The following is a 9,035-nucleotide window of genomic DNA, read 5'->3' on the forward strand; positions in this document are numbered from 1 at the left end:
ATTGCTGAATGCAAGTATGGTTGTGCTGGTAATGAATGTATGCTGTAATATGACATTGTGATTTTTGAAATATGTTCACATAATAATGGATTAAATAGCACTTTTCAAGAAACCAAAAGCACTTTACACTGAATCTATTCTTTATTCACTCCACCTTCACACATTTTCATGTTGACCTGTGAATAAGCAGTGTACAATGTTTTCATTTTTTTTTTCAAGTATCATTTTTGAGTAAAATTAAATTTTTTCATGTCTTTATCAGTTTCCTTTTGTTTTGTGATTTTTTTAATACAGCATATTCTTCTTCTTTATACTTGAAACAATGTTTTGGATGTATTTTTTGTAAAGAACACGATGTGTAGCTTTTAAATATACATTCTATTTACCTCATAAATCCATTAGCTTTAAATTTCAAAACCAACAACAACTTGATAGACCTACAGCTAATTATAGACAGACTACATTATTGAGTGAAATCATGATCACAAAAACATTAAAATAATAATCTTTTTTATTTATTTGTACTTAAATAGCATTATATCTGTTTTTCATGGAAAATAAAATTGAATGATTTTAATAGTATCTCATCTAAAACCTGCTCTCCCCCTGAAGTCTGGAGCATCATACAGCAAGGCGCCTGAATTCAAATGGGCCAATCAGCGCACTGCATGAGGCTCCAAAGCAGACGGTGTCTGTACAGCAGCTCCACACAAGTTTCATTTCGGACTATACGGCATCAAGCTATCTATCTAAGTTGTTTCTATTTTCATGGATTTAACTTCAACCACAGCCCATCTTCAGTTACTTCGGTAAGAAAATAATCTAAGTTGCTTTTTTTATTAACAGTGTTGTGTTGCAGACAGTGAATGTGCAAATGATAAAGTTGCGTTAGCTTTAGCTCCCGCCTAGCATTAACGTTAGCCACTTTAGACTGAAAAACAGCATGCTAACGCCTGTACTGCATGTTTCAGAGACGTGTGCGTTCATATGAATCACCTTGTAAGTGTAGCTCCATTTTCATCCTTTCAGTAAAGGCGGCCTGGATTTTCCTGCCTTTTTTGATACCAGGCTGGAGCTTTAATTTAGCTATCTTCACAGCTGCTTCGTTTTGAAGATGTATTCTTGCAGCATTTGTGGAGAATCGGTTCACTCTGTGAAAGCTTATGTTTTTCATTGCAGACTGCATCGTAATGAACCCCGGTGTATTTTTAAATGTGTTGAAACAAGTTGTAAGCATGTGTTTTCTGGATATGCCGCTTTAAAGTCTCACTTATACCGCCGCCACACTGGTACGGCAGCCGTCTCTCATGATAGTACCGTTATGGTATTAAATTGCACCGTCTCACTTTGTGCACATCAGTGTGAGGGAACTACAGCTTTGATTGCTCACTTAAAGGAACACCTAGATGAGGGACGCCGTGTGAGTTGTCCAGTGAGAGGATGTCAAAGTGTGTTCTCTGTAAAATCTACATTTACCTCCCATATGTCTAGAAAACACAAACGTTTAGAAAATGTCATTTGCAGTTCAAACAAAGATACTCAGTCAGAAAGTTCAACTACAAGTGCCACCATACAGGAAGCTGCCAGTGTCTCAGATGCAGAAAACCCTGGGCCTAATTTCAGTGACCTGTATCTCAGAAATGTATGTATGTTTTACATTAAACTACAGGGACAGCATCTTCTGCCAGCATCTACCATTCAAACAATTATTGAAGAAATACAAAATATACATGAATTGGGACAGATGTATACACTGAATAGACTAAGCTCACTTCTAAAAGATATGTCAGTTTCAGATGAGGATGTTATTAAAATCTGTGACACAGTAAAACAATCTGACTTGTTCTCAGCTTGTCACACAGGGCCCATGAGAACTGCTTCCTCAAGAGTTCAGTGCTTTAAAGATGTGTTCAAGTATGTGGAACCAAAAAAAGTATTCTTGGGCACAGATGAGAACAGAATGGAGAGATTTGCCTATTATGTTCCTGTGCTAAATACTTTGAAAAGTATGCTGGAATCTAGTTTTTGGCAAGGTCTCATATCAGGGGATTCAGATGTTTCAAGATCAGATGTTCTCAGTGACTGTTGTGATGGTAATGTGTTTGTGTCAAACACATTCTTTAAGGAAAATCCAAATTCTCTCAAGTTGGTTCTATACCAGGATGCATTTGAAGTAGTGAACCCACTTGGTTCTGCAAAAAAGAAGCATAAGGTTTTGGCTGTGTACTTCTCTCTACTCAACATTCCCCCGCATGCTCGGTCAAATGCTGATCATATGCAGCTAGTTTTACTGTGTAGAGAGAAGGATTTCAAGGAATTTGGTCATGACAAAATTTTTTCAGAACTCCTGACCGATTTGAAAGCACTAGAGGAGAATGGAATAACTATGGCAGACAAAACTGTTGTGAAGGGAGCTCTCTACTGCATTACTGGAGACAACCTGGGCTCTCACTGTATTGGGGGTTTTATGGAAAATTTCAGTTCATCGGTGTACTTATGCAGATATTGTCTGTTAACTCGAACTGAATTTCAGGGTGCTGATCCAGCAGTCTGTGGACCTCCGAGGACCCCAGAAACCTATAGATCTGCCACTGAACAGCTGGAAAGAGAAGACGTGTCAGAAGTACAGGGGATAAAATTCAGGTCTGTATTTAATTCTTTACAAAACTTTGATGTTTGCACACCTGGCATGCCCCCATGTCTCGGTCATGACATTTTTGAGGGTGTCCTCTCATACGACCTTGCTCTTTACCTCAAGTATTTCATCAGCACAAATAAATGGTTCACTTACACAGTTCTGAACAGGCGCATCAAGCAGTTTAAATACAAAGGAACAGATGCTTCATCCAAGCCTTGTGAGGTCAGTCCAAAAACATTGAAACTTAGTGGACAAGCTGTTCAAAATTGGAACTTCTTGAGACTTTTACCTCTCATAATAGGAGGCAAAGTGCAGAAGCCTCAAGATAATGTCTGGCAGTTAACTTTGCAGCTCAAGGACATTGTTGACCTAATTTGTGCTCAACAAATTTCCAAGGCTCAGGTTACTTATCTGGATGCTCTCATCCAAGAATATTTGGAAACCAGAAAGGCGCTGTTTCCTAGTATCAACTTAAGACCTAAACACCATTACTTACGACATTATCCAGGGCTAATCCTAAAATTTGGCCCTCTCATCAGGCTTTGGACAATGCGCTTTGAGAGCAAACATAGTTACTTCAAAAGATGTACAAAGCATCTTAAAAATTTCAGAAACCTGTGCTTGACTCTTTCAGAGAGACATCAGATGTTTCAGGCCTTCCTTTCTGCTGGGTCAGTGAGTCCTCCAGCATTGCAAATAAAAGATGGCTCACCATTTTACTCAGAGCTTTACAGTGAGCAAGTAAAAGATGCAGTCCTGCATTTTGGCTTTACTGAAAGGAATACAACGATTCCAGTTGATGTTCAGTACAATGGCCTTACTTACAGGAAGGGCCAGTTTGTTGTCACAAAGTATGATGAGTCAGTGGAGTTTGGTGAACTTCTGCTGATTTTTGTTAAGGATGATTCAGCTCTTCATTTTCTCATGAGAGTTTATGATGCAGAATTTATTTCTTACTACCACATGTACTCATTAAAAAATGACACTGGAAGATTAGAGTGCAGACTCATCAGTGAACTGAATGACTTGTGGCCATTGTCATCTTATGTGAAAAATGGATACCAGATTGTTCCACTGAAGCACGGCATCTTGTCAGATTGAATACCTTGATTTCATTTGACCAGAGACCAAACTGTTTGTTTGTGTCTTAACAGATATGGCTGAATCACAGGTGCTAAAGAACATAGGGGATGCGATAGCAGGAGTGCTTCCGGACCTTCCTGATCAACTTGTCAAGTCAGTTGAAGATACTTTGAAAACACTTGGTGCCGCAACCACAGATGATTTAAAGTACATTACAGAAAATGACTTGCTGCCAGTGTTAAAGCCCATACAAGCCCGAAGACTGGTTGCTGCCTGGACCCAAAATAGTGAGTGTAAGACAATGTCACCACACCACCCAGTGGCACACTTATTAACATTGATGTTGAGATTGGAATATGAGTTTTTCTGAGTCTGATGATGACATAATCATCATTATTTCCTGTGTAAATAAATGCTATGATGCAATAGCAGGCTGTCATAGTCTCTGCAAGATGTTATTGATGGTGATGTTATTGGACCAGGATATCATTCTCTGGTGAAACAACTTCAGGCAAGAGTTGAAAATGTCAAGCGACCTGACACACCAAAGGTTATAAAGCGCAAAGCAGCATCAGATGATGATGACACAGATGAAATACCTGCAGAAAAAAAAGCAAGTGTTCAAGACACCTATGGCTGTATTAGCTGGGAGCCAAAGCCTTTGCCACTCTCTGAGACTGTGGAGAGTCAGCTTGAAAAAAAAGAAGAAATGAAGACATTGTTTAAAAAGAACTACAGTACAGATGTTGTGAAAAAACTAGTCAAGTGCACCTATTACACCCAGCGTAAAGACATCAACAAAGGGGCAAGCATCCAGAAACTATGTCAGGAATGGCCCTTTCTCTTCAATGAAGTTGGTATGCCAGCACATTTCCAAGAGCTGACTGGTGTGAATCTGATGGAGACCTTCCTTGCCAATGTAGACAAAAAGGGGGCACGTCTGTTAAAGTTCCTGAGAAATGTTGATGCACAAAAACGCAAACAAGTCCTGAATGCTCTTCTCAAGCTTCAGCCTGAAAGAGGTCAGTCCAGTGGTTGTTCGCAAGAAGTCATTGAGATGCTGCTTCTTTACTGGCTCATTTTGATGAGAAGGAAGAGCTTCTGTTTCACTGTGTTGAGACAACAAGCCTTGCACAGGATGTTCAGATGGAGAAAGTGCCACCAACACCCTTTATTATTGTTTGTGGTAAGTAAATAGAGCAAAATTCAACTGTTTTTTTTGTGGTGTAACTGCAATGTTCTTGCACTCTTGGATTGTTTAGTTTTATGTTGTGTTTCCCACACTGGTAATGGTCTGCATTTACATTTTATCTAGTCCAGAGGACTCCAAAGCGCTTTACACTACTCTTCTACCCTCAGTTAACTGTTGTGTAATTAACCTAGACAGTGACAGGTAAACAGGTTTGTTTGTTTAAGGAAGACACCTGAAACACTTTAATTAAAAAAGTAAGACATTTAATATATTAAAGAATCAGAAAATTACACACATGCACGTGTGGGACTCAGAGGGAGAGTGTGCACGCTCTCTCTCTCTCTGAGCCCGTGTTCCTGACTAACCATAACATCTTTATACTGCCTCTTATCTAAACATAAACAAATTCTGGGTGCTATGAGTTGGCCTTCGTCACTCAGTCTTACTCAAGCTGGTTTTTCAAGACCCCGATTTCTCTCATCAGCAGTGGAGTCATAAAGCACATCTTCTTCCTGATGTTTTAATTTGTCATAGAGCAGTCTTGTCCAGATTAATGACACAACATGGTGACGGTGGTGATGTTTTAATTGTACGTTCTGTGGCCGAACCCCAAGATAAGATGCACTGAGACAGAGAAGTCAGTCAGCACTTTCTGATCTGTTGCTCTCTGTCTAATGTATTATTTAATTGTTTATTATTTGGTTGATCCACTGTTTATTAATTAATTTACTGGAATTTATTTTTAAACATTTGTCAGTTATTCATTGAGTAAAAAATAATCCCTAACAACAGCAAGCTAAACATTAATGGGTTCAGCAATGATGAGACGCAGGTCTTTTGGTCTTTACTGAGACCCATTTTTACTGTAAAACTGTAACGAAAAGAGAATCAAAGATATACATGAGTGGTTTGTCATAACATAAATTCACATCCAACAACATACTTTCATGAGTCATTACACAAGTAATTAATAAGCAAACACATTCACGTGCCTTTTAGCAAAGACTAGCATAGACAGAACTAAAAGATAGTAGCATTAGCTTATTCTCACTTAAACTAGGAAACTGGTCTATAAGTTGTAATAATGGTAAAAGAATGTATAATCAAATGGACAAGACACTACTTAACATAAGACAAACTATTGTACAGTTCTACACTTACAGATTATGAATTGCCAAGGCTCACGGATGATATTATGCTTAGTTTACTCCTCGACTGCTTGAGTATGGCATGGCCACTTCACTAACATCCTTGCTGCTTACAGCTGTTCACCTTTAGATGGCACTGTTATTCATAATCAAATGTCGACAAACAAATGTAGCAAGGCTGACCTCTTGTGTCACAAAAGAGAATTTAAATGTTCTACAACTGGGATTAAATTAACTTAAATCTTGATACAAGTGTGAGGGGCAGAACAACTACATTCAGTCATTCATCCTTTCATGCACACATTCACAAGCTGATGGTACTGAAACACTGGCTAACACAACCTGAGAAGCTCAGTAAGATAATTCATCCTATGATGCAACTGTTGAAGACTGATCCTGCCTAAATTGGTAATAAAAATAGAAATAAATGTCTTGATAAATGATTGTGGCAAATATAGCATCCAAATATTTTTTTTTCCAACGTATTTCATTATACATTGATAGAAATTAATATTTTTTTATCATTTTCAGTTTTAATTTAAAATGATCACTATTATTTAATTTCCCATTGTATTTCCAATCCTATTGTTTATTAATTACTTTCCTTCTTATGTCATATTTTTCTTATTTGGCACATAAATTACTTTATCAAGCCATTTTTCAAATTTCTGTATTTACTACCAATGTTGGCAGGATCCAGCCTCCAATTTGTTTCAACTATCTCTGTATTTGTATATATAACTGACATTGACGCCCTTGTTAATAAAACGTTTGAATTATTATTCTTATTATTATTATTCTCAGGTTCCTCCTGCTTCGCTGCTGAGACATTCATGTTGAGCATCGACAAGAAGATCGTTAACGACCGCATCACAACCTTCACCTCCGCCATCTGCCTGATGTTTGGCAGCTATTACTGCTTTAACATACACTACCCTGTGGAACTACGATCAACACTGGAGTTCCTCCAACGGTAAAATTCATATTTTTATGGATTCTGTTTTGTATTTATCAATTTGATTTCCCATATACCGTATTTTCCGGAGTATAAGTCGCACTTTTTTTCATAGTTTGGCTGGGGGTGCGACCTATATTCCGGAGCGACGTATATGTGACATTTATAACACATGAACCAAAATACTCCAGCCACTTGACATCTCCGTGAACTGCAGCTTTAAGGCAGTCTTGCGTAACCTGTGGGCGCAGTGGATGATGGATGGAGAGCACAGCTTTAACGGCAACTGGGAGAATGCGCCACCCAACTTTCCTGGAAGTCATTGGATGGATCAAGAAAACATGGGCTTCAGTGACAAACCATCCTGTTGGGATTCAGAAAGGCTGGAATAATTGGAACTGCAGCTGACGACGAGTCTGACTAACGCGACACAGAAGAGGAAGCGGCGCTTCGTCTACGGAGTGTACGGAATTGTTTAGAAGTGACACCGAGGATGAAGAATTCAATGGATTGATGGTTTGGTTAACTTGTTAGTATGTTCTTTTGGCTATGGCTATCTGAATAACTTAATGTTACGTTAACATACTGTAGCGATTCTCTTAGTTAGAGAGCGTGTTGATGTTGTGGGATTTCGGACTGTTCGGGAGGTTCGTGAAGGCAGCATGGAGAGAGAGAAAAAGACCGAGAGCTTGCCTGTGTGTGTGTGTTGCTGTTCCGCTGTTTGTAGTTGTGGTTGGCGTGGCTGTGGCCTACAGCAGCCGTTTTTCTGTTAATAAAGACGACCTTTGTTGTGAATATCGCCGACTTTGGAAGTGTGTTTACAACGTAACAATACCGAACACGTGTTCGTTGTGCGTCATGTAGCTGAATGTGCTACGTTAGCATAACGTAGGTGTAACCGTGTTCGTCCTGTTCTTTAATTCCATTATTATTTTAAATTGCCGTTCAAGATGGAATTCTGCTCTGAGTCTCGGATTCTATCAAACCCCCCCCCCCCCCCCCCCCAAAAAAGTGCGACTTATAGTCCAGTGCGACCTATATATGTTTTTTTCTTCTTTATTATGCATTTTTTTGGCTGGTGCGACCTATACTCCGGAGCGACGTATAGTCCGAAAAATACGGTAAGGTTAATTTTCTCAATCTCTCACTCTTTTTTTTTTTTTTTTTTTTTTCATAAAGGTGTTTCTTTTCCATAAATCCTGAGAGAGGCACCAAGGTTGAATCCAAGAAGAAAAAAGTGTTCTCAGTCAATCCCAGAGTCCTCACTCTCATCTCAGACATTGCTGACTATGAGTGGATCTAGTCCTACCCCTCTTGTTTTGGATGATAAAGGTGTGTTACATATTCTACAGATGTTTTTGTTGTTGAAACAATTGTTACATTTCTGAATGTCAGCGAAAAGTTTTTAACAATTTGAAGTTTTACTAAACCAGATTTGTTAAAGTACCGGTTCAATTTTTTTTCGTTTCAACTGTTAGTTCCAGGAGTTCTTTGATTTTAATTTGCCTACTTTTTTAAGATTTGTGCATTCTAATGATGTAAAAAGGTACACTGCATATACATCGCTAGTTAGCATTTTGTCAATCAAAAAGTTTTCAAAAGAAGTGTAAATTTTTATTTTTTTTTAATTACATGATGCAGTTCGAAGATGTAGTTTCAGCTTTACCGCACAGTTCTGTGTGTAAAATAAGTTGATAGAGACTTGTTCCTGGAATTTCTTGAATTCAGATTTTATTGAAATAGAAAATTGTTTCTTTTCCTATAATTGCATTTGCAAATGTAAAAAAAAAAGAAAAGGAACATTTTACATATTTTAACATGTTTGTAGTTAGAAACAGCACCAAAAACACTATGGTAACGGTGTTTTGTAAATTTTCTGCCAGTTAATGTAAAATATAATGTATGCTCAGCTTATAATACTGTGTTGCACAATTTAAAGAGAACTTGTAAGCATTTCTTCTGTGATTACTTTACTCTGGCTGTCATTGAGACAATCCTTTGTAGTTTGAGTGAAAATGT

The 9,035-nt window shown here is 38.2% G+C and overlaps 1 protein-coding gene across 3 annotated transcripts; it reads left to right on the forward strand.

The window, feature by feature from the left end:
* The first annotated feature begins 674 nt into the window (after positions 1-674).
* On the forward strand, positions 675-8,465 carry LOC115797516 (uncharacterized). 3 transcript variants are annotated; one of them, XR_004021426.1, is made up of 6 exons: positions 675-809; positions 2,534-2,643; positions 3,793-4,008; positions 4,204-4,908; positions 6,888-7,034; positions 8,196-8,465. XR_004021426.1 is itself a non-coding variant. In XM_030754103.1 (5 exons), exons 3-5 carry the CDS (start codon positions 3,795-3,797, stop codon positions 8,317-8,319), a joined length of 507 nt encoding a protein of 168 aa, XP_030609963.1. In that variant the 5' UTR covers positions 675-809; positions 2,534-2,643; positions 3,793-3,794; the 3' UTR covers positions 8,320-8,465. The 3 variants fall into 3 exon arrangements, 1 of the variants encoding a protein (XP_030609963.1); XR_004021425.1 differs by having other exon boundaries at positions 4,204-4,907; positions 6,866-7,034; XM_030754103.1 differs by lacking the exon at positions 4,204-4,908 and having other exon boundaries at positions 6,866-7,034.
* Positions 8,466-9,035: the final 570 nt, after the last annotated feature.

This window comes from Archocentrus centrarchus, chromosome 18 (assembly GCF_007364275.1).
Source record: "Archocentrus centrarchus isolate MPI-CPG fArcCen1 chromosome 18, fArcCen1, whole genome shotgun sequence".
Taxonomy (NCBI): Eukaryota; Metazoa; Chordata; class Actinopteri; order Cichliformes; family Cichlidae; genus Archocentrus; species Archocentrus centrarchus.

Coding starts and splice junctions, on each gene's coding strand:
- LOC115797516 (XM_030754103.1), top strand. CDS start 3,795: ATGGCTGAATCACAGGTGCTAAAGAACATAGGGGATGCGATAGCAGGA. Junction 4,009..6,865: donor TGCTGCCTGGACCCAAAATA/GTGAGTGTAAGA, acceptor TATTATTCTCAG/GTTCCTCCTGCTTCGCTGCT. Junction 7,035..8,195: donor ACACTGGAGTTCCTCCAACG/GTAAAATTCATA, acceptor TTTTTCATAAAG/GTGTTTCTTTTCCATAAATC.